The sequence below is a fragment of the Coloeus monedula genome, assembly GCF_965178545.1.
Source record: "Coloeus monedula genome assembly, chromosome: 3".
In the NCBI taxonomy this organism is placed as follows: domain Eukaryota; kingdom Metazoa; phylum Chordata; class Aves; order Passeriformes; family Corvidae; genus Coloeus; species Coloeus monedula.
This window is the reverse complement of record NC_138783.1, coordinates 88,285,709-88,310,352: the sequence shown is the minus strand read 5'-3', so window position 1 is coordinate 88,310,352 and position 24,644 is coordinate 88,285,709. Positions and strand designations below refer to the sequence as shown.

The 24,644-nt window shown below is 38.1% G+C and overlaps 3 protein-coding genes across 4 annotated transcripts in view; 2 read left to right on the top strand and 1 right to left on the bottom strand.

Moving 5' to 3' along the window:
* The window catches only part of MGAT4A (alpha-1,3-mannosyl-glycoprotein 4-beta-N-acetylglucosaminyltransferase A), a 69,864-nt gene extending 59,034 nt beyond the window's left edge, over positions 1-10,830 (top strand). The window contains exons 13-16 of the mRNA XM_082277935.1: positions 7,058-7,136; positions 9,339-9,405; positions 10,424-10,536; positions 10,694-10,830. Of these exons, the coding sequence (XP_082134061.1) occupies positions 7,058-7,136; positions 9,339-9,405; positions 10,424-10,536; positions 10,694-10,720 (286 nt within the window). The 3' untranslated portion in view covers positions 10,721-10,830. The remainder of the gene's footprint in view (positions 1-7,057; positions 7,137-9,338; positions 9,406-10,423; positions 10,537-10,693) is intronic.
* Positions 1,301-21,483, bottom strand: UNC50 (unc-50 inner nuclear membrane RNA binding protein). Of its 2 annotated transcripts, none has more exons than XM_082277936.1 (6): positions 21,315-21,483; positions 20,320-20,603; positions 19,338-19,458; positions 17,361-17,500; positions 17,185-17,286; positions 1,301-1,783 (listed from the first exon to the last, which is right to left on the bottom strand). In XM_082277936.1, exons 2-6 carry the CDS (start codon positions 20,597-20,599, stop codon positions 1,575-1,577), a joined length of 852 nt encoding a protein of 283 aa, XP_082134062.1. In that variant the 5' UTR covers positions 20,600-20,603; positions 21,315-21,483; the 3' UTR covers positions 1,301-1,574. The 2 variants fall into 2 exon arrangements, with proteins under 2 accessions (XP_082134062.1, XP_082134063.1); XM_082277937.1 differs by lacking the exon at positions 1,301-1,783 and adding an exon at positions 16,400-16,670 and having other exon boundaries at positions 21,315-21,451.
* Positions 21,437-24,554, top strand: COA5 (cytochrome c oxidase assembly factor 5). Its single transcript, XM_082277938.1, has 3 exons — positions 21,437-21,645; positions 22,055-22,138; positions 24,263-24,554. Exons 1-3 carry the CDS (start codon positions 21,544-21,546, stop codon positions 24,302-24,304), a joined length of 228 nt encoding a protein of 75 aa, XP_082134064.1. The 5' UTR covers positions 21,437-21,543; the 3' UTR covers positions 24,305-24,554.
* The last annotated feature ends 90 nt before the right edge of the window (positions 24,555-24,644 follow it).

Genomic DNA, 24,644 nt, shown 5'->3' with positions numbered 1-24,644 from the left:
CTGATATTTTGGAAAGGAAAATAAAGGTGGCTTTTTAAACAGGTTCTCTAGCAGTGAAAAATAAAAAGAACTTTTTTAAGTATAAAAAAAGTTACAAAATAAGTATTATAGCAGTCAGTCTTGTATGTATCCAAAATGTAATAAATTATCCATCCTATGGGATGCAAGTCCTCCTGTGGCTAGAGAGATAAAAGGTCAAATGCATTACAACCAAAAAAAGGCTTTCTAACAGCTTTCCAAAACTGGAAATGGAACTTCCTCATCATTTGCTTTTGCAGTAACAACCACTCAAAACCTAGGAAACTGCAAAATTGTTTTGGTTTTAGATGAGTACAGCAGTGACTTGACTGATGTATAAGCTGTTCTTCGTTCATAATCCCTATTCAGTGTAGAATCTCCCCTTCAGTGCAATACATTAAACCTTTTAGGGGCAGTTTTAGCTCAAGAAGCATAGAAGTGCACATACACAGAGTGTATGATTTAGAAGTAATCTTTAATTCTGATTCTAAATATATATGCTATTAAAGTGCAATGCCATTTTATTAAGCTTGTAATGGTCATGTCAGCTGATAGGAAATATTTGAAAATCTCTGTTTAAATGTTTTGCTGTTTGTCAGTACATTTCAGGCGGGATAATATTTTTAGTGTACATAAAAGAGAATTTGAGGACTTTGGTTTCTCTGTTTACATAAACTTCTGTACTAATGAGTAGAGCATCCTCAAATGGATGCACTGACAGCAGGGATTTGGCAGGCAAGCTCCCAGGCACTGATGTTGTTTGCTCTGGGCATGGAATTCTGCCCATAACAATGAGGCAAGGACTTCATATGAAAAGGGAAAAAAACCTCAAAGTATGGATCAGAGACAGAAGAAAAGAGCTGCCTAAGCCAAGGACATGCTGCTTCTTCCTTAATGGTACTAATATCCAAGATTTGTGTATTTGGCAGTGTTCCTGGCTTTATAGTTCTTAGTCAGAAATCTTGGAGGCTTAATGCTGTTGCCAAAATGTTAGCTCCCTAATGCCACTTGAGATACTCTAAAATACTTCACGTGACTTCCAGAAGGACTGGAGTCTCTGAGATGTCATAACTGCATCTTTCTGGCCTGTGATGAGGTCACACACCCAAGTGCAATCTCAAATGGTGGCAAATGCCTCTGTGTAATAAAATTGAATGGAGTTATCTGTGCTTCCCCAGCCAAGCTGGACGGGTACAAGATGTTCACATACATACACCCACATATAAACTCGCACACATACTAAACCCAAAACCCCAACAAAGCCTTTCTACATCTTACTGGGTTAAAAATTCAGCAGAAATAACCTTGTAAAAAAACAATCACCCCCAGCAAAAAACCCAAACAAACACAGAAAAGTTTTTCCCAAATTGGGAATTATAACAAGATGGAAAAGCTCCCGCTATGTTGCTTACCTACTGTGAGTATTTGGCAGATGCATATATATACATAGACTGGAGGAATTACACTTTTTTTGGAATTATAAGCAATTTTTTCAAATGACTCAGTAAGAGGTGAAGAATAGGAGAATAAATTGAGCTTGAGACAAGGACAAGAAATTATTCATCTTCTGTTTGTATTTTGCATGAGGACATAGTGAATGGTTCATACTGGTTTCCAGTGACAGTAGAATAACACTTCCTAATTAGGATTCTGAGAAAGTGAGACAAGGGAGGTAGATTAGTTTTCTTTTTCCACATTTGCATCCAGTGATCAAAAATGCTGGATAGAATTGGTGAATAATGACTCTTACAGTGGATGATGGCATCTGTAGAGAGCAAAAAAATTGCTGACTTAATATTGCTTTTATAGAAATTCATGTTGTGCAGAATTAAAAACTCTTAGGCTGCATGTTGCTATGGATAATTTGTTCAAATGTGGAAGGAAACATTTCCTCTCTGCCTTCCTACCTATTTTCCTTTTCTGAAAATGGGATATACTAAAATACATCAGATTGCTAAAAAGAGATGTAAGGAGGAAATGTAAAGCAAAGAATTTGATTCCTAATGTTTACAGAGCACAAAGACCTGCATTCTTATATTCTTAGAATATTTGTGTTTAGTATCAGGTGAGATAACTTGTTTCCTTCAAAACAAAATGCAGATATATTGACAGTGGATGTGAATTATGCTGTTTATAGAATTTTTGTATACTATTTCCTTTTATAAAGCGGCCATAATTTACTAAGAAAATTATTGTGTATTGAGTTCTATTTTTTAATTAGAACACTTAATTAAAACACTTTCTATAGATTAAAAAATAATTGTCACTTTATTTAAATAAAATATTAAAGTTTTTTTAACACCTGAAAAAAATAAAACTGGGTAATAGAGAGAATAATAGTTTTTTAGGCCTAAATATGCTTCAATGTGACAGAAAGAAGAGAGATACATATACATCCCTTTATAAGCAAAATAGGAGAAGGGTAGAAATGGGTATGGTTATTTTGGTTTTGTTTTTTTGAAAGCCCAAGTAATGAAAAAATTTAGCTATTAAAAGTATATTAAAGATAACAGATCAGATTAGTAATATTAATTTATACGTTTTCTGGGACATGTTACAAAAGGTGAGAATCTCTCTGGATGCTCACTATTGGAGGAGTTCTGAACCTCAGTGTAGGCTTTTGAAGCACCCTAAGAGTTAACTGCATTGGCAAACTAATGGGATCTTCTGTCAGTGTATTAATGATAATCACATTTCTGCCTTCCCCTCCCTTTGTGTGTTAGGACGTGCGTGGAAGGTATGAATATTTGTTTCAGGTTATTGGCTGGGGGGTTTTCCCCCTCTATTTGTCTTGATTTTGTATGTGTATCTAGCTCCATGGCAACAAGTCAACCTCTCAACTTGGATAAATACTGAAGTCACTGAGTATGGAAACAGAAGTTTTCTTTGCGGCTTTGACTTTGCTCCATTTAGTTTGGTGATTGGTGTTGTTTTTTTCTGTTTGTGTGTTTGTTTGTTTTTAAACCTTCAGTGCTCTTGAAATTTTGTGTATTTTTTTATGCTACATGAAATATTAATGCTTAGCATCCTCTTACTCTCAAACCACATTGAGGTCACGAGCAGAATGTATGTGAGTTCATACATTTAATTATTTTGTGGTAGAGGGGAGGTTTGTCTGTGTTTGAATATCTAGAGTAGCTGGTTATTATCTTTGACCTGTGACTCTTCAAAAAGAACCTGCCAGCAGAAAAGGTTCTGTTAGATTCAGATACATTAGTATTATACGTAAAAGTTGTAAGTTAGTTTTCTCTGATGACTTTGATCAAAAATGTTCAATTGTGTTCATGTTTGTATTTTGTAATTAAGAAAGCAGTGAAGTAATATTCCATAAGGCAATAGTATGGTTTGTTTCTTTTAACTTGAGGTGAATTTGTGTTTGGTTGGAATTACTATATGTAGAGATCCATGGCTTTCAGAATTTTTATTTGAAGGAATAGTTCAGAAGGTGTTACGTTTAAGCAGCAGATAGACAAGGAAATCTTAATGACTCTACCCAAAGAAAAATGTCAAGTAATTAGGAAGAAAAAAAGCATGTTTTTACTGTTTACATGGACTGTCATGTGTAAATCCCAGGACAGGTGTCAAAATAATTCAACAGTTGAAAGCAAAGCTATTTCCAAGTCTTTCAGTATCTGTATTGAGAAATACCTATCATAGTCTGAAAACCTTAGACTCAGAGAATCATTTAGGTTGGAAAAGGCATTTAAGATCATTCAGTCCAATTATAAACCAGTGTTTCTCTTGAAAGAAAAAAGGAATGGGCCAGACATCTTACTACTGGTGCAGGAATTAAATAAACAACCCCAACCTTGTAATACTATGGCTATCAACTGGATTACTCTACATTAGTGATTTAATGAGGACCATAAATGTCCTGCAAATGACTCTGTGGTTTTTAGAAAAGTCTGTTTTACTTAAGAAATGTCAGATGAATAAATCAGTTCATTAGTTAAAGGACATAAGAGTCTTTCCCCCACCTGGGAGGGAGAAACCCATAATACTCTCTTCTCTAGTTAAATATCTAGCATGACAGCAAGTCATGTAAAAGTGGTCTTGGAATATATAGAGTGCAAACTCAGAAGGTTTAGGGAGGTAAAGACAGATTCCGTAAAAGCCATTTCAAGGATTTGGGGATGGGAGGTTTAACTGACCTTTGTTTCAAAATGAGTTTTACTCTCTCAACCCATTTCCAATGAATCTCCATGGAAAATCTCCCCTGTCAGGAAAGCAAGTTTTACAACAGAATAGCCAATGACACTTACTTTAGGAGCTGTACAATATCTGTTTGATTGTAAGGTACATTTTATTTTAAATTAAATTTTCTAATTGGTAAATTTTATCTCTAAACAAAATATTTATCATAGCTGTGGATTGACTGTGTATGTGTATTTAGGCTTCTGTTTTCAATCTGTGTAACTTTTAATGTCTAAGGAGGTGTTATCTGTCAAGTGTTGAAGCAAGACTCAGATATAAAAATATCCCTTCCTTTCTAAACATAATTTAAAAAGTGACATGTGCATGTGTTACATTTGTGTTTGCATATGGATTAACAGATAGCTATAGAAAACACACTAAAATAGCAGGTTTGATTACATGGAAATCTGGAAATTGGGTTTGATTAATTACTGCTGTAAATTGTTTTGGCATTGTGCCAACTCATGAGTGCATTGCTCTAATGGAGTGACAACTGCTGAGGGGAGGAAGCTGTGTCTCAGTCTCAAGATAGCACAGTAGGAAAAATGGTTGGCTGTGGTTGTGTGCTTGCAGGGTTGTTTTTAAAAACAAGCAAACCCAAATAAATAAATGACAACCCCTCACAAACAAACAAATGAAGCCCCCACTGCTACTGCCTCCCTTCTGCCCACCTTCCCCCAAAAAAACCCATCCAAACCTTCAAAACCAATTACTGTTCATAGAGAGCACAGTGATCACAGGGAGTTTCTTTGTGGATTTTTAGGTGTGTCTTCTCAGAACGAAGTGCTAAGGAAAAGCAGCATGTCTGTGGTTTGGGTGGAGCATTTGATGGGAATACCTTAGACGGTGAATGTTTGATCACTTTTCATTTTAAATTAAGTCTCCTTAGAATTTTCAGTGTTTTCAAGAGAAAAAATGTCCAGTACTGCTTAGGATAACTGACAGACTAAGGAATGACTGGTTAGATCTATTAGGTCAAAAGACAGTAGAATGTACTTTTAGTTTTCCGGTCAGCTTTCCTGAGAGTTTTGTTTTGCTTACTATTGAAATGTACAGTTAACACTTGTTCCTAGAAAAAATAATGCATTGGGGTTTTCTGGATGTCTTTAATGTCTAGAAAAGGTCACAAGATTTGTCTTGGAAGAACTGTGGATGTTTTAGGTAGCTTGTGTACTTTGGAATTGACTAACCTTTACATTACCCTACAGTGTGGAAATTGTTTTTCTTGAAACACATACTTTGCTGAGGCTTATTCAGTCCAGTTCTGTTTTGCAGTACAATTGTGTGGTTCTGCTGAAACCCATGCAATAGAAATCAGTGTGGCTTTCTTGTATCACAATGTGGGGTGTTACTCCTTTCCTGAGCCTTGATAAAAAAAATGTTCTACGTGTGTGTGCAGTTTCTTAAAATACTTCTATCATCACAGACATTTCTGAGGCAGGGTTAGAGCACAGTTTTCTTCTACTTGTCTTGTAGGTATGGAGTATGGATTAATGGTAGGTACTTAACCTGGCTTCAGATATATTGGATAAAGACAAACTGGAATTTACATCTCTAACTGCATCTTAATAAATTCCAAATTGAGCTAATGTTTGTAATTTTAATCAAGTTATAATTTCTGAACTAATTTTGTCTCTGGCTGGTGACATATTTAATGTCAAAGAGAAATTAACAGTAAGCACCATCTAAGTTCCAATTGAAGAAAGGTTTGAAATGTGTTGATAGATTTTTAAATATTCATTTAAACATAATAAAAGTAAAATAGGCTTCTTAAAAGTGGTATCTGAGTAGGTGTAGGATCTAATTAGTTTATGACAGTAATCTGAATTAACTCTAGTCCACTAGAAAAAATGGTAAGCAGTGAAAAATTTTCAAGCATTGATTCCACCTAGTGGTAAAAAAAATTATTACTGGTTTACATACTATGTGTTTAGAATAACATGAAGTTCCTGTTATATATAAAAAAAGAGGAATTAAACTGTCTCTTTTGTAAAATTATCTACACATGTGCAGTCCTGCAAAAGCTGTTCAGAGTAGGCAGCTAGAATTTGAACACTTCACTGATTGATACTGACAGGGATGGTTTAGATAATGGTTCAAACATACTTACTCTGTCCAATTAAAAAAAAAAATTAATTGTACAACTGAGTGAGGGTCTTTGTACAGGTTTTAGAAAGTCCTTTTTATGTATGTATACATGTCAAAAACAGGCTTTTGTGGTTTGGGTTTTTTTTGTTTGGTTTGTTTTTTTGAGGAATTTTTTTTTCTTAAATCTGTCTTTGGAATAGAAGTTTGAATTCAGGTAACATGAAGGGTGTGGATGTGGGTTGGGAATTCCTGGCACAATCATCAATGGGATTTTGCAATGAACTATGGTGGAGAGATGCACTTGGGGAACACTCACCTGGCAAAATATTGACTTGGCTAAGTTCCCAGAACTGGTTCAGAATGGATCTGCAGAGTTCATCCTGTGGGCACAGGGAGAAGGTGACGTGTGCTGGGGAGAGGCTGAAGGAAGGCAGGCCTCCTGCTTCTGGAGTTGATACCAGTGTGTGCCAGGCAGTAATGACTACAGCTTTGTGTAATGCAATCTGGGAAGAGCAGATGATGCAAACTCCCTTCCTCTGTACAACATTGCCCAACTATTCTTTAGCAACTGAAAAACCTGACCCCTTCCAATTACAGTAACATGTGAAACCATCTTAGCCCCAGCTGAGGTAGGCCCAGTATAAAAATAATGTTTATCCTTGTAACATCTGTATGTGACAATTAACATGCAAGACAGTAACACAGCTGATTCTGACTGATGTGTGTAGACTGTCTTTTTTTCCCTTTTCATTTATAGGTACTTGTTTCACAGTGGCAATCCAGAGCATCCAGGAGACATACTTCTAAACACAACTGTAGAAGTTTTGCCTTTTCAGGTATGAATTTTTTGATTAGTGTCTTCTCCATTACAGGATAAAAGCAAAGTCTCTTTATTGATTTTTTTTTTTAACAGGGTGAGGAGACATAAATGCTTCTTTTAACTGTATGAACTTGATGTTTTGATGGTCTCATACTTTTCCTTCTTCTAAGTGGGTATGTTCACAGAACACTATTGTAACTATTCAGATGTTCATTCAGGGTGCAGTCTGCACAAGTGCTGTTGGTAATTTGGAGGTGAAAAAGGTAATTTTCTTCTAGTTCATTGCTACTATTTAAAAAAAAAAATAGTCTTCCCTCTCCTGTGTATTTTGGGAAATGGGAAACCTAAATCAATCTGCTTTTTGATTTAGTAAGAAAGTCTTAGTTCAGGGATTGACACACATCCAAACCCATTAGATACTGAAATATGTAGATTGTTAAATAGAATTTGTACCTTTCCTCTGATTTCTGATTTTTTCCCCCATAAATCAGTCAGTTTTACCACAAGATAGCACTACACTATCTAAAGTATATTCTTGTTTGAAGTCAGATGGTATGGGTTCTTCTTCGTCAGCTAGGTATTACAGCTAACTATATATATCACAAAAGTCTGAGAGGATTATGATACTACTTCAGACAAGTTTATTTTATTTAGTATTAAAACAGCAAAGTATTTCTATCTTCTCCCATATATGTGGTATAGGAATCGTGAAATCTATGCCAAAATTGCCATGTGTTGAATCTTTTTTTTTTTCCACTTCCTTTTTATTTATTTTTTTAAAGTAAAGAATCATGGAGAAGTTCACATCTCCATTTTCCCAGTCTGCCTTCCTTGAAGCAGGCAAAAATAGGAAATTCTTAGTATTCCCAGACTTAAAAAGAAATTTGTTAGTTTAATTGTAATCATACAACATGACGTGTGATATTATAAGATCTGAGGGGTTTGTTTCCCAAGACCTTTGGAAATACATTCAACCACAAAAACAGCAGCAGCCCTCACTTCATTTAAGCCCAAGATACAAGAATGCACAAGGTAATGAGCAAAAATGTGCATCAGGCATCATCGTTTTTGGCTTTACTTGGCTGTTAAATGTCCATCAACCTGGAGCATCCCTTAAGGAAGTAATGCTACAGAGGTTGTATTGCTATTGATGCAATTTGTGGAAAAGGTAAACAGAAATTTCTGCAGCTGGCCTGTTCCTAAGCCACTGATGACAGCAGAAAATATTGTCAGTGGGAGGACAGCAGCTCCTGAGGGCCCTGTTTCTCCTCCCTGGACATCAGTAGAGCTAGAAGTCCATTCAGGTATTTTAACCCTGATCTTCCTTGAGTAGAATTCAGAAAAACAAAAAGCAACCCTTAGAAACCAGAGTGCCCCCAGACTGGATTTGCCTGGGACTCAAGCAGCACACTAAAAAACCCTCAAGATAACCTGTAAGAAAAAACTTCCCCAAACACCCAAACAACAACAACAACAAAAGAAAACTAAAACACTTGTCCTCCAAATAAATAAAAAAAAAAAATCCCGACCACTTTTTCAGCTGCCTCACTTCAGAACAGGAATAAAAAAAAAAAAAGCGGATCAATTTAATCTCTGTTTTGTCAAGCATTTTTAGTTAATTCCTGGGCAATTCTTGGAGTGGGTCTTTCAGTATTGGATCATGGTTGTAATTTTCAAGCTGTGTCTCAAGCTCTACTCTACTTTTTTTTTTTTGTGCTTATTAAAAAAATCCCTATCCATATTAGTAAGGCAGTGATAATTGCAGTGCTTCCCTCACTGGTCTGATGCTTTCCATCTCACCCAAAGTCTTAGATCAAAAAGTAAGCTGCAAGTTTTCATTTGTCTGAGAGAAAGCTCTTGTTAAGTCATAGAAAAACAAGGCAGGATCCTGCCTTTGCTTTTCTCCTACTGTGTATGCCAGTATCTGCTAAGTATTCTGTTCACAGGGCACTTACCATGCAAGTTACATGAGGCACTTGGAGTGCTTCTTTTTTCTCCCTTGAAGCCAAGTATTGTTCAGTTCTGGAACACTGCTGCTCTTTCTTAATTTTTTTGTGTTGGCTTGTCTAAGGCTATAAATAACTATATTCCACGTTGTTCTTTAATTATTTGGAAAAAATGGATGCTGAATATATAAGAAAAGTGCACACACATTTGTCTTTCTCTGGCAAAGTCATATGTCAAAATAAATTATCTCATTTATGCTTTGTTGTTCCAGAATGAAGAACTGGTATTAAGCAAAGAAACCAAAGACAAACGCTTAGAGGATGGTTACTTCAGGATAGGTATGTAACAGTAGAAAAAAAAGTGTATTCTTACTATTGCAACTGTTAAAGACATCTTCATTAAAAGTAAAACAAACCTAAACCTGAGTTTTGATCACTCATTTTTGGGTATGTGACCCTGTAGGCTTCACTTAGTATTGTGTCCACTATTTCTTTTCAGAGACTGATGTACTAAACAGAGATCTCTTGTGACTCTTAGTTGTAGTGCAGCTACATCCAACTTTTCTGCCAGGACTGATCACCTGGATTATGGTAGAGGCATTTCCAGGTTGTGTAAGATCACCTCCTCTGTCCTGTGACTGCACAAGTACTTAGGTGTGAGCTGTGTGCTTGGCCTGGATGTGAATCCACCCTACAGACAATCAGCTGTCTCATCATAGGATGAGACTGTCATTTCAACAGCCAAGTGGCTGTTGGGGAAGGTGCCTGGATACATGTTGTCAAGGAAGAGAAATTTTACTCATGGATTTTAATTAGTTGCTGGACACAGCTTGGGCAATCCTGTTATATTGGAAGCACATTTTTTTGGTCATAATAAATTACAGTTGTTGTATATATGGTTTCACTGTAAAGTCTAACTGGGCTTTTAAATTGAATTCTTACTCACCCTAATATAATTGAAGATGCTTTAAATAGGAATATGTTACACATTAATGATATTCCTTGTCCTTAATCCTCCTTGAAAACCCATAAACCAAAGGCGTCATGTTTAGTTCCATGATATTAAATGAATACCTGTGCCAAAATCTTCACAGAGTTTGAGGTGTCAATGCCTTTAGACAGTTTCAAAGCTTTTATTCTTGTGCAATCCTGTTCAGATTGGTGTGTGCTGATGATGTGCCCCATATTGTTTGCTGCTGCACAACTGGATCTGATGTCAAAATCACTCACTGCCTTTTGTTTCAGGAATGATACTGGTTTCACCTGTGAATTATGATACTACAGATACATCTTCTGGATTTCATACTTCAGTTTGTTGAACAGGACTGAACTGAATGTACTTTTGCTTCTTTTGTAGGGAAGTTTGAGAATGGTGTAGCTGAAGGAACAGTTGACCCCAGCCTAAATCCTATTTCATCATTCCGGCTTTCAGTGATACAAAATTCAGCTGTGTGGGCAATTCTGAATGAGGTAAGAAGTGGTAGAACATTTGAAAACATAACTGGTGAATGGGAGATTTCTTCATTCTGTTTTGAAGCTCAGACTTTTGGCTAACACTAGTTACTTCTTATTACTCAGAAATGTAATACACTAAACCATGATTTATGTTTTCTGATTTCTATTTCAGATTCATATTAAAAAGATTACAAACTGATCATGGAAATCTGCTTTAGAGGAAAAAAAAAGAATCCTTGAAAACTCTTCCTATGAAATCTGACATCCTTAGCAAGTCACACATTGAAAATACTGAGCATGCACCTTATTCCAAATGTCATTCTTTTTCACTTGAACTCTACCTCTTGTGAAATCTACTGTAGATGAGAAGATTGTATTTACCCCTTCTTATCTGATCCATCCAGAAACTGATGCTCCACACTGATAACGTTCGTCCGAGGCCCAAGTTGTCCTCCACTGTAATGTGACTTTACCATCTTATGATTACAGAACCCTGCTACGCTTAACCTGTACTATTTTGATAGTATAGTAATATAGAGTTGTACATATTATTACATTCCTTGAAGAAGAAAAAAATATAATTATTGTTAAATAAGTTTTATGAAGGGGGTCCTTTCGGAGTTCCATTTATTTTCTATAACAAGAACCCTCTTTTATAGACTGTCAGGGATATATATTAAAAATGTTAGGGATATTTAATTTATTAAAATAATTTGAAAAGTACATATTTTTATGCAGTAAAATTTTAAATTGATATAGTTTTTTTATGAATTCTCTAGTTTAAGTTATCTTTCTACATTTTTCTTTGGAGATGCAAACATAAATTAATACCATGTTTCAAATATACTGCCATGTTTAAAAAAAACAAGATTAAGTTTCTAAATTATGTAGTTTTATACACAGAATCTGAATGATGTTCAGAGGCATAAACAGAGTTCTGAAGAGCATTATTCTTTGGGGCTATGAAATTCCAGTATGTACAGTTTGTAGCCACATAAAAAGCATGTTGAAATGTCTTGTTTCATATTATGTACTAAATCTGCAGTGATTTTAGATTGATTCCATTGCATTTTAGAATAATTTTTTTTTACTCCAAATCAGTTCTTTCTAAAAATATTTGTAAACATTTCCTAGGCTAAACAAATTCATTTTCTGTACTGAAGAAAATCATTCTCCAGCTTTGCTTTGGAGTGACAAGAGGTTACCTTTTATCAAAAGAATGAACAGTAGATACATTTGACCTACCGAAGTCTCCTTTTAAAAAGTTCTGTTATTGCAGTGTTTACTTTGGACACATTAGTGAGTAGTTACAGTTTTTTTTCTTCCTTTGTTCAAGAACAAGGTCTTAGTTTGACTCCTTTATGGATCAGTATGATAACTTGCACTAACTTTATAGTAGGAACTGAATTTGGCCTCAAGTTAGTACCCTGCCTTTTTGTTTCAAGGGAAACAGAAGTGATCTTAAATGAATCAGAAATTCAGTCAGGAACAGAACATGATCTGGACTACAATCAGAGTGGAATTGTTGCAGTACTAATGCTGCTGCTTTTCTTAAGAGTCCTTCTGCTTAGGTGCTTATGTGTAAGGACTCAGGCATGGGAAGATTTCAATTAGTCAGAAATGGCCTGGAAAAAGAGGCAGGAATTCCTTTCTTTAATAGGAATGAAGTACCTGACTGTCATTGGAGGAAGGCATCCACGCTGGCTTAGGGTACTCTCAGTTGTGCTGTGAACCAGCCTACTGGAATTGACATTTCAAAACCTGGCCAGCTTTCTCTGTGGAAAAAACAACACTCTGCTACCCCCAACACAGAATCAGTTAAGTTGGAAAAGACCTTTAATGTCTTTGTGATCAGGGCACAGATGCACGAAACCTGTTGCATGCTCCCTGATCTAGAGCAGGGGTCTTGAATTCCCCATTAAAGTTCAGCTGATAGATTTGGCCTCTTTCATGATATGTTTATAAGGAGCAGGAGCCTAAACCTGCCTCTCTAGCACTGCAAGCCTTCACTGGGTTATAGCATCAACCTGTCTTCTCTTCTGCCTTGTTGGAGAATTGTGCCATAGCTTTGACAGTTTAGCAATATTCAAGTTGAAGAACTTAACTTCTTCTACAGATTGTTGTACAGATTAGCTGTGTTGTCTGGGGACACAGGAAGTCAAGATTTGTACAAGACCTTCTCTTTAGACCGACTGGTGTAAGTTCAAGTAAAGTTAGATACCAGGCAGACCTTGTTTACTTTTCCTGATTGCATCAGGTGATGTAAATAAAATGCTGCTTGGAAAGCTTGTGTTGCCCATAAAGACTGTGGGCATAAGCTAAGCACTGGTCACATAAATGGAGCTTATTCTTGGATTTTGGAATGTGGGTCACGAGGCTCTGAATCCTGTGTGACTTTTAGCCTGTTGTGGTGCTGCAGCCCTGTCTGTTCCCTGTATAATGCCCTGCCATCAAATTATCAACATGCAATGGCTTTTTATCACACATTAACTAGCAAAGGTCTGAGAGAAGTATTTAGGTTTTCTTCTCAGCTGAGTCTGTGAATGAATGCTGCAAGTTACTTAAACGAGGGTTATTTATTACAATCCAGACTGCAGAAATACATTAGATACTGCAGTTTCTTAATATAATTAGTTTTGCTGACAGTGACCTTTTCCATTTTTGCATGAGTCCAGAAGTTTACTGGTACCACTTGTTTAAGAACACTGTGTGCTTATTCTCAAAGCATCACTGTTCCTGGTATTTCACAGCAGTTAAGATTAATCACTGCTAATATATTTAAATACATAGAATCTGTACCACATTGACTGCAAGACTCTGGTTAGTAGTATATTTAGTTTTCAAAAACGTTGAGAAGAAATTTATCCAAGATAACAAATTAACTAGTGCATGGTAAAATGTGGGTTGTTTTCTAAAGATTGGTGCATTTTTATTACGTCGTAGTAGCAAGAGTTGAAAATACTCTGGGCTGCTTTAATATTTTCAATGTTCCTGAGCTTATAGGCTCTCTGGATAAATGTGCCACATTAGTAAAAATTATATTTCATAGATCCAGGTAAATTCAGAGCTGGTGTAATCAGGTACTTCTGCAAATTTGCTTGGAAATTTTGCTGAGAAATAGAAAAAGCAAGGAAAATATTTTCTATCTTAATTATTTCTGCAGACAGCTATTTTGGGCTTTGTACCTTTAAATTCCAATTCCCGAGTCAGGCTAAAGTAGTGCAAGTCTCCTTCCTGGAAGTATAGTGAAATAAGAACACTTGGGCTGTTTGGCTCATCAGCCTCTAGCTCGGGCACTCTTTGTGACTGGGCCTGCACCAGTGGGGCCGGTGTCTCCTGCACGTCTCCATTGTAAGGGACAGTATTACCAGAAGAGATCTTAAACAGCATCTTAAGCCTATTACTGTTTTGGGGGAGTTTTTCCGTACATGTATTCAGTTTCAAGTTATTTTTGTTGTGACCTTAAAAATCCCCTTGAGACCGCTGAATCTTACAGTTATCCAATAATGGAAAATGTTTCAAAATGAACTGCACTATCCTATGCTCCTGTTAGCTCATTCTGATGCTGTTAAAGCTTCAGAAAAAGCAAATTTTTGTGAAACCAAAGGCATAGCCAGAAACCTTCATTATCTGGGCAAATGAACTTCTTACACTGGATGCCAAACAGACTGGCTGATGCTAACACTTGCTTTTCTGAGCTGATAAGGATTGCTTGGCACCAAGGAAACACAAGACTGTCAGTATAATCTTGCTTTGCTCATTCAGTGGGTCATCCTACTGAAAACTTTGTAAATAATGTGAACAGGATGTGATAATTAAAGAGTGTTTCTAAAGCACTGTATAAGGCTTTGAGCTTTTGCAGGCATCTCAACTGTGTGTTTTCATTGATGGAAAAAATTCCTATAGATATATTCATTTTTTCTGTACTTAATGATGGCTTAGAAAAATTCAGATAGATGTGATTCATGGACCAAGAAAAGACTGGAGTCTTCTGTTGTATCACTGCTTGTCTAGCTGTTTCAAAGCAGTTTTTAAATACCTTGAGTCAGATTAGAGCAAAGCAATTTATACTTTGCCTGTGTGAAACACAGTTCCTTGAATGACCTGAAGTTAATTAGTCTTTGGAAAAATTAAACAACTGTGTAACAGTTTCCTTCTTTTTTTTTTTTCCCCAAATATATTATAATTTCAGTAATCTCTGTATTTTGTTGGAAATATTTCCTCCAGATGAAGTATCCTAGTAATTTGTAGTTCGCCTCCAACTTGGAAAGTATTATTTTAGTCTTGTGGGGGAAAAGAAAAATGGAATCTTTTCCAACCTTGCTCCCCTAAAATACAGGAATCCAAGGTTCTATATTTGTTCTTACTAGGAAGGATGTATTCTGAAAAAGCTAGAACAAGTAACTATAGCTAGAAAGGGGAAAAAAGAAGTCCTTGTGTTTTTAAATCATCTTTACAATCACCAGCATAAGGCTGAAAAGCTATTAAACAACTGGTGTTTTCAGGCTAGCATGGATTGCTGATGTAAAACACACAGCCCATGGAGACCTGGTGAATTAGTCCTTGAGTGTCACCTTTCCGACCTTAGTGGTCACTAAAGGGTTTTGCTGATTTCTGCTGTGAACAGTGAGCTACTGGAAGTTAAAGTAGCTTAATCTTGAGAATGATGTAACCTTCTTTCCATGGGAAAAACTTCGATATTTCTAAAGGGAAGGTACACAGGCCCTGAGTCCTTCAATGGTATCACACCACAGGGCACTAAATATGAAGTATTTTTTACTGTTGAACTGAAGTGGGTGATCACTGATGCTAGGATTCCTGTTAGGGAAAAGATGTACAGTTAAGCTGCAGCTGCCTGCAGGACGGGAGCTTGTGCTGTTAGCCAGGGACGGAGCAGATCCTGACTGGAATCCTTCACCTTCCATGGATCAGCAGTTCAGTGGCTTTCCTTGTTTAAAGGAGAACATTGCTCAGCATCTGCTGAGAGGGAAACATGAATCTCTTCAAGCCTTAACAGTGGCTGAAACACACAGTACTGTAAGATGCACTGCCAGCATATTTGGTATTTTAAGATAAATTATAGTTTTTCCTTAGAGATCAGATTCTAGTATTGAAATTGTCTTACTGTAACCAGTTTACTCTTGTGTTGTTTTGGAAACTGAATCCTAGTGCTCATGTTTCATGCTGAACACTGCATTGGAAAGCTGTCATCTTCACTTTCCATAAGGTATTGTTTGTAATGGTCAGTTTATACTTCTGCCTTGTGGACTTCACAGCTGCAGGCATTGCCATGAGCCCACCCTTGTAGCCAAACCAACTTGTACTTCCCTTCCATGTTCATTGACCTGCCACTCCGAATGGTGGATGTAGTAATACCCACCGGACTGCTAGAGATTGGGTTTAAAAACTTGCTGCTATCTTTGGAAACCTGATAAGGGTCATGTTAATTGTGCCTTTCATCACTGTTTTTTCTGTGTGCCAGAATTGTCCATGTATATTTGAAGTAGTCACTAAAGTGAATCTGTTCTCACAAATTTTCATACAAGGAGAGGACAGATCTGTATCTAGAGACAGTTGTTGCTTTACCATCGCAACAGTATTAAGATCTATACTTTCACACAGTCCCAGGGCAAGGTATTCCAGTATTACTCTTCAATAAAACTGCTATTTGATGTCACTTAAACCCCTCATAATGTAGAGCTTATGCCAGTATGTGCAAAGTATCTGCAGTAAGAGTTATGCTACATAGACTTGTTGCAGTTAAATTTAAGCTACAGAAACGTACAAGTAACTTGTTTTTAGGAATGTACTGCGAAAGTATTTGAATAAAATTGCTAACATGTTTACTGTTGTAAATATTTTAATAAAAAAGGACACTTCAAACTTTTTTACACAGTTATCTACAATAAAGAGAAATTTACAACCATTTACAAAATGTTCCTAATTTTTTCTTTACTGTCAAAATGGCTAAGGTAGAAACAAAATAAACATTAGATACATGAAGTCCTGGTTTTATTTCACTCTGTATTTATAAAAGGAACAAAGCATCTTGGTGAAGTTCCATCCACATGCTAATGAGATCAAATAGAGCATGATGAGAAGTGCAAATGGATACAAAAGAATGGCTGTGTTCTTCAAAAAGGGCAATGCTGAAACAGAAGCAATATTGAAGCAAGTATAAAGTAGTGCTCTTTAAAAATGTGCTTCATGTAGAGTAGCCTTGGGGCAAGGCAGCAATAAAAAATAGTTCTGCTCTGTTGTCCTCCTCAGACATCTCTGCCCTGCAAGTCCTATTGTTATCACGAAATGCTTTGGGGAACTGTTTTACCTAAAACTATGGTCTTAAACTCATCACAGAATTTTTATCTAATGCAAACATCTTCAAGTGGATTTACAGAGGAACAAGAAAACCAAGTTGTGGTGCTACAGGTCTAACAAAAGAAGGTGAGGTGGAGAATATAAATTCTTTGGTTAATATGTCCACCCAGCTGCAACCATGGATTGGTCCATTTCTGTCAAACTTCATTTACCACAAAGAAATAATTACTTCAACATTTAGCTAAGCCTCTGCTTTACAAATAATATGCTAAGATCAAATCAATAGCCTGAAAACATGCTCTTCTTTTTAGTCAAACAAATACAAAATAAGTTGATGTTACTCACCACTGTATCCTAGGAATGTCACGTAGATGTAATAGCCGATTGCAATCAGCCATAACGTATTCCCAACAAAATACCCAATGACAGAATCAGATATGATGACATCTGCAAGAGATAACTGCTTTCAGCTGTTTTGATAGTGTACCATTTTGAAGCAGAGCTCAAAGTATTCTACTTACAGTTGATGAAGAACAGCTGGATAAAATGCAGAATGACTAGAAGTGGGTAAAAAGCATTCAGATGTACATCAAAGGCATATCCCCACTCCACATCATAATCTCTGTTCTGCTGCTTCACTAAGTACTTATTTGAAATGAACCTACATGAAAAGATATTTGAGACTGTTGTTAATATGAAGCTATAAAGCTGACTGACAAAACATAGGTTTGATGTAGTAAGTTGTATGTGATCCCAACTCTCCACCACAAAGTTTCTGCTGTCTGGGAGAAAAAACATGCAAGAATCATGCAGACCAGACTACGGTTAAAATGGTTTTGTTAAAACTATCATCACATCCCCTGCATGCTACAGGCAGCTGAAATACCCTGCGGGTAATACAGAAACAAAACTTCTTTATAAAGAAGAGATCAGTGCTACAATTTATCAGTGCAGCCACAAGCTCATTCTCTCTGTACACACAGGGAGATGACCAGTGAAGTGCTTGTACAGGATCAGCACACCTCACACAGAGATGGTTTATTTCATCTCTACAGAACTGATGCACTGCAAGGACAGGAGGAGGCCAGGAGAGTGGTCATAACGTGCCTGTTCTTACTGAAAAGAAGTGCAAAATGCAATGTGCACTGCCCAGTATTACAGGCTACTGAATGGACCTCAAGGCTCTTTCCTTCAGCTTAAATTCTGCTGACATCAAAATATTTATCCCATTTAGAAGAGGAACAAGAAGTCAATAGATGCTCAGAAATAAGAGACCAGAGTTTTCATGGAAGCTTCCTCTGACCTACTCTTTGTGCCAAGGGTGGGGTTGCAAAGAGGCAGAGCCTGGGTGCAAGGTGAGGAGAGGTGAGGCAAGAAGGGGTTTAGACTCATTAGGAATGGGGGGAGCTTTTGGGAAAAAAGGTGAGCCTGCACTGGAAGAAAGGACTTGAACCAAACTTGAGCCAGGTGACTGGTATTGAGGCTGATCAAAAGACAGAGGAAAATTAGCAGATGCTGAAGTCTTCCTGGCTTAGGAGACTGCATCCTGAAGCACAAATTGCTGAGGATGGTGGCAGGGAGCATCACTATAAGCTCTAGCCCAAGCAATTTATGGGTTGCTGTCCCAGACAGGAGCATAGGTCAAGTGGACCTTTCGTCTATCAGTTATATTTCTTTTATGTGCCTCATTCTCAATTTTGCAATTACAAGCAGGAGTTCCTGAGGCCACTGTCAGGATTTATCCCTTTTCCAACTATCATCACTTTAAGATGTCAGCTCCATCACTAAGAACTCTTAAATGCCCTTGCTTTCTGAAGTTCCTTGTAAAATAAAAATTCTTTCTTTGGTGCCCTCCCCTTGCCCCAGAAACACAGGCTTCCTGTCACTTCATGGTTCCCTCACTGCTGCAGGACACATCTATGGTGCTGACGAGGCCTGAGTTGTGAAATGACCTGCTCCTGCCTCTCTACTTCTGAAAGTCTGGACAGTAGAGGATAAAACTAGCAGCAACTACCAACAAAGCAAAAAGCTGCCAAGCACAAGACAGAACAGATGTGGCTGTAGTGGCACTAGCTACAATCTTCAGCAAGAAGCACGGGCCATGTGTATATCACCCTACATAAACAGAATCATCCTCAGGCTCATGCTATGTGACTTTTTCACTCATTATTTCGATTAAACAGCTTTTTTTTTTTTTTAACCACCTTTTTTTTTAATTGGCATTACTACTGAACCAGCTCAAGAAGAAAGAAAAAAAGCTGGAATGTTCATTATAATACAGACCTTCTGACCATTTATCTTTGAAGGAAATAGTAAAGAAAGAGGTGTGTTCTTTTTTAAGGTATCATTTTGAAACAATTACTACAACAGCATAAAACCTATGGTCAATACCTGTGTATAAGTTTACCCCAAGAAAGAACCAAGTGTCTCACAAACAGCAGAGGACTCTCTGTGTCTGAACAGCAATAGTGAATTTGGCTTCAGAAATCACTACTTACCACATTAGAGTTGCAATCAGGAGCCCAACGCCTACGCAGTCAATGAATACAACCCAAAGTAGCAGTTTTATTGTTTCAAAAAAACCCATGTCCAGCACAAATCCAAATCCTACAGTAGACACTGAAAGCAGAGAAAGATTATTAAAGTCAGCTGTGGAAAAGAAAGCATCAGATCTTAAACTGATAGGGTTTTTTTTGAGCATCCTGTTACAAAATCTCCAGTTTCCTTTTTACTTTTCCCCTGAGATTTTCAGTCCAACAGCTCACTTTTTTCCACCAAAAACTAGACATAATGCAATTTATTCATAATATGAATGCTCATCTGTACTTGGGTTTAATTGTAATGCTCCACCCAAACTATTTTTTTTTAAATTCACACAATGCTACAATAGAACATTCTTTGTTTTATAAAAGTTCCTTGTTAACCCAAACCACATGTGTAATTCTATTTCAGTTAAGAGTTTTTCTATTACGAACAGCAATACACTATTTAATAGAAGGCAACTGAGACAATACTTATTTAATTTGCAGTTCAGTCATTTATATGAGCTCCTTTTTTTATTGCTTTATTCTGCAATATACAGAATCTCATCAGGGCCTTTATGGTAAAAACAGTGTTTTATCCATAATATTCAGGTAAACCAAATATTCAGTATTTTTTAACAAAAACACTGCCGTGTGGCATAGGGTTTTCTTACTGTCTGTAAAGTTACAGTGAACTACGCAGTTTTAAATGCAACAAAAAATGAGTTGCAACAGAGAGATCAATTCAAAACTGCAGAGTACTACTTAAGCCTACTCTGATTTCTACTTCCCACCTTAACTTTAAAAAGGCTAGGCCTTTTTCTTCTGTTCTACTTTGATTAAAAGATCATCCATAAAAACTGGCCTTTTCTCTGTGTGTGTTACTAGAAGGAAAATAAACATTCATCCCTAAACTTTCCCTCCCTCTTCCTTATGCTGTCTGTTCTCCTGCACTCACCACAGAGCCAGATACTGAGCAGCACTAGGAAAGCAGGATCATCTCTCGCCCATTGGTCCTTTGTCTGTTTTCTGTAGTGAAAGTTCCTGTACACCCTCTGGGGCGACGTGAACAGGTAAAGCATCTGCCAAAGCGCAAACTCAAAGTCCATCTGCCGGAAGTGGAAGAGCCTCCGGAGGTACTTGTAGCGTTTTGCTCCGGCCGTGTGCCTCGCAGCATCTCGGGGGCTCAGCACACCATTGCCCTGGCTCCCAGAATTAACCAGCGTGGTTGGCAGCATCTTGCTAAAGAAGGAATTTCAGAAGATGTATTTGATTTTGCACATAATAAAGGCTACAAATAAAATCACGTGATGAAGGCCACAATGCTGAAGTGACAAAAACTGAGCACAAGTATAAACAATGACATTTGCTGGAGCAAGTCCAGAGGAGGCCATGGAGTTGACGGGAGGCCTGGACAACCTCCCTTATGAAGACAGGCTGAGAAAGTTGGGGCAGTTCAGCCCTAGAGAGAGAAGAGAAGGTTGCGTGGAGGCCTCCTAGCACCTTCCAGTATCTGAAGGGGTAAAACAGGGAACCTGGGATACTTCATCAGGAACTGTAGCGATAGGACAAGGAGTAACGGGTACAAACTGAAACAGGGGAAGTTTAGGTTAGATATAAGGAAGAAATTCTTTACTGTGGGGGTGGTGAGGCACTGGCATAGGCTGCCCAGGAGGCTGTGGATGCCCCAACCCTGGCAGCGTTCAAGGCCAGTTTAGATGGGGCTTAGAACAACCTGGTCTAGTGGGAGGCATCCCTGCCCATGGTGGGGGGATTGGAACCAGATGATCTTTACGGTACCTTCCAGTCCTTAACAGTGTACGATTCCGTGACTTAGGAGCGGCCCGGCCGTCGCTGCTGACAAACACCCGCCCCCCCTCAGCGGGGCCCGCGTTCAGCGCCGGGCCGGGCAGCGCCGCAGCCCCGAGCCCCGCCCCGCGCTAAGGGTCTCACCTGCTGCCCCGGTCCGCAGCGCGACCCCCGCCCCGCCCGGCACCGCCACCACGGCCGCGTCCCGCAGCCTTCCGGCACCGTCCGCGGCGCAGGCGCTGGGGATCCTTCCCGGAGCCGCCCCGGCCCTTCCTGCCCCCGCCGGAAGCGGCCGCAGCGCTGGGGATGGAGGCCGCGGTTGGCGGTGGCCGCAGGGCGAGCGGCAGCGGGGCGTAGCGCCGGGCTCGCCGCCATGCCCAAGTACTACGAGGATAAGGAGGAGGACGGGCGCGCCTGCGGCGGCGTGAGGGAGGACCTGCGGCAGTGCCTCCTGGAGAGCCCCTGCGTCCTGCAGGTGAGCGCGGTTGCCCTCCCGGGGCAGGCACCCGCAGGTCGCTTTTTTACGGCCTCTTACCTCGTTTTTGCAGCAGCTTAGGGAATTACAGCTGCGAGGAGAGTGCAAGTCACCGTACCGAAGCGAAATCCCCAGTGAACTTTTCTGAAGTTGGAGCTAAACGATCCTCAAAGGCCCCTTCCAACCCAAATCAGCTCAGTTGGCCAGAGCGTGGTGCTAATAACGCCAAGGTCGTGGGTCCGATCCCTGTATTGGCCTTCCCTTAAGAGTTGGACTAGATGATCCTTGTGGGTGCCTTCCAACTCAGAATATTCGGCAACTCTGTTCTATCATTCTGTGAAGTATTTTGATGTCTCTTTGACGAGCTGCAAAAATCAAAATTTTAATCCCTTCTTTTTTCATCTACTAGGAAAACAAAAGCCCTAAACAATGCTTGAGGGAAGGACACTGTAGGAGTTTGCAAGTGACATTCTTTGCATGCAAAAGATCAATGGTAAGTGTGATGCATCTTCTGCTACTGGCCTGGATGTTTCCTGTCCTTTTCCCCCCTCTTTTGAAGAAAAACACAATTTCAGTAAGGCAGGTGTCATTAAGCAGAACAGCTCTTGCCTTTGAATCCTGATTAAACTATGGATATTGTACTCAGTTCTCGTGAAGAAGAAGCTGGAGAGTAGGAGAAATTGAAAAAAAGGCATGTTTAGATTGGCTTAGGCTTAGAATGTCACAGGTAACTGTGAGGTAGGTATTTTCACTATTGTTTTTAGTAAAGTTTTGTGTTAAAAAGTAATAGTAGATCAGGTAATTGGAAGAATATCAACAAATTATTTCTTGTCTGTAAGGTCATTGAAAAGCATCTATATAGAGAACGTTTCAGTGAAATGAAGTGAGACTTTTACTATTGAAACAGGATCTTGCATTGAGTTCATATTTAATCATTAATTTTCTTGGAGTCCTAGAATTCATGATAAATAACAGTTTGTGTTTTTATATGATGAACTATCCCATAGGGTAATGACAGGTAATTTTTAAAATTGTAATTAGGTAAAGTTTTCCCTATTTTGATAGGAGTTTCTTGTCCAGAGTTTTTTTGCGTGTGTTTCCATAACATTTAAAACATATTTAAGATGCGGTAAAGATGGTATTAAAACTTTCTAAGCATGGGAAGTGCAGGGCTTATTTATATTTTTAGCTGGTGTGATACATAATGAAGAATGTACAGCTGAAATGGTACCTTAAATTTTTCTTCCATTTTGTATTAGTCATAGCAGCTTTTGTACCTCTCCTATATGAACCATAATAATCCACATAGTGACAAATTATTATTTCTGTGGATGGGAAAATGCTGTGTATTCAAAGTTTGAAATACCTCCATAAAGCTGCAGTAGCAACATATGTATCTGCCGGTGATGTGCCTGTATTTTGCTGTCTATGGATTGTTAAGGGAGCCTAATGAAACTAAGTTTCTAGCTACATGTCTCCAGTCATGCAGGAAGAAGCCTGGCTCTTAAATGATTTTATTTAACTCTCCCAAACTTTAAGGCTGATGAGTGATGTTCTTCTTGTCCTGTTAATTCTGTAAATTTCAATAATCATGCTCAGTCAAATTTGTTATTTGTTATAATAGTGAAACTTAAAGAGTGTGCAAAACCATGTTAGACACTAAAAGCAGGTACAATTTACAGTATGCTAAAATCATCAGGGGTTTTGCCTAGATGCTGTTTTCTTTTCAAGGAAGGAGAAAGTCTTATCGGAGGAGTAAACTTTATGTCGAAGTAGGGCCAAGGTTTAAAGTGAAAGCTGCTTGGTTATTGGACAAGCTGTGTCATCATGAGTCTAGCTCTTTACAAATTTTGCTGCACTTCGGAATTCTGGAAGGTTGGTTAATGGTGGTAGAAGAAACCTCCTCAGTCTAATATCAGAATATGGCTGAGTTGCAATCTGTTACTGCCATCTTCAAGACTGGCTATCTAAATTCAGAAGATTTCTCCCAAGATCAAAGTGTGTTTTTCTGCTGCATTGAGAAAGAACTTGCAGTTTAGCTTCTGTAAGTTCTGTGGCTTTTATTTTAGCTTTACATTCATCTTCAGCCTTTCATGAAATGCTTTTCCTGTAATTGCCAAGAATAAACTTGCAGATTTTACAAGCTGAATATTATTTCTGTTTTTACTGATTTATTTCTATTTTTTCCAGAAACTTTGTATATTTAAGTTATCCCTCTCCTCACGGACATTTACAGTGACTCCCACTTAAACCAAATCTGAATTTTCCTCCTTCAGTTTATCAGTTACATTTGCAAAGCTGATCTAAGCAGAGTTACACTACTTTGTTTTTTATGTATTCCTTTCTATCCTACTTTGCTGCTCTGTCATTTATGTTGTTAGATTGTTTATTTCAGAATGCACAGGAAGCTTATCACATAATTTTCATTTTGTGTGAGGTTTAAGATCATATAATCTCTCTTTCATTGGAATCCCCTGTAGCTTGTTGGCTGTATCACTAGTTTTCTTCATCTTTCTTCTGGCCTTTGTTCTGATGGTACAAAGTTCCAACGTAGCACAAACACTCAATACTTCTTTTGGAAAATACCTGCTTTTAATATATTGACTTCAATTTTCAGTTGGATACCAGGGCAAGATTCAGAGGAAGGAAGGGATACTGAAGTCCTCATCAAGAGACCTAGCCATGGGAATTCGGGGTTCATCAACTCTCTACACAAACCAGAGATTAAAGTAAGAAATGGTACCTGCTGCATCCTTTCATGCAGTGTTTTCGTGGAAGGTATCTACTCCTGAGTATTCCAACAGATTGACCTCAATGTGCATTTAAATGTTAAAAAGAAGGCAAGCATAAAGCTGCAAGTTCTGGGTACTTGTCATGTACTTACAATAAAAATGTGAAATCCAGAACAAGCTGCAGAGTGTCATTCTGTTTTGGAGTGGTCTTTTGTGACTTTACTGTAAATTCTGATCATCTTTTACTATTAGAAATAATACAAGGTA

Coding starts and splice junctions, on each gene's coding strand:
- COA5 (XM_082277938.1), top strand. CDS start 21,544: ATGCCCAAGTACTACGAGGATAAGGAGGAGGACGGGCGCGCCTGCGGC. Junction 21,646..22,054: donor AGAGCCCCTGCGTCCTGCAG/GTGAGCGCGGTT, acceptor TTCATCTACTAG/GAAAACAAAAGCCCTAAACA. Junction 22,139..24,262: donor TTGCATGCAAAAGATCAATG/GTAAGTGTGATG, acceptor TTCAATTTTCAG/TTGGATACCAGGGCAAGATT.
- UNC50 (XM_082277936.1), bottom strand. CDS start 20,599: ATGCTGCCAACCACGCTGGTTAATTCTGGGAGCCAGGGCAATGGTGTG. Junction 19,459..20,319: donor GCTCAGTATCTGGCTCTGTG/GTGAGTGCAGGA, acceptor CTCTGCTTTCAG/TGTCTACTGTAGGATTTGGA. Junction 17,287..17,360: donor CCAGCTGTTCTTCATCAACT/GTAAGTAGAATA, acceptor TATCTCTTGCAG/ATGTCATCATATCTGATTCT.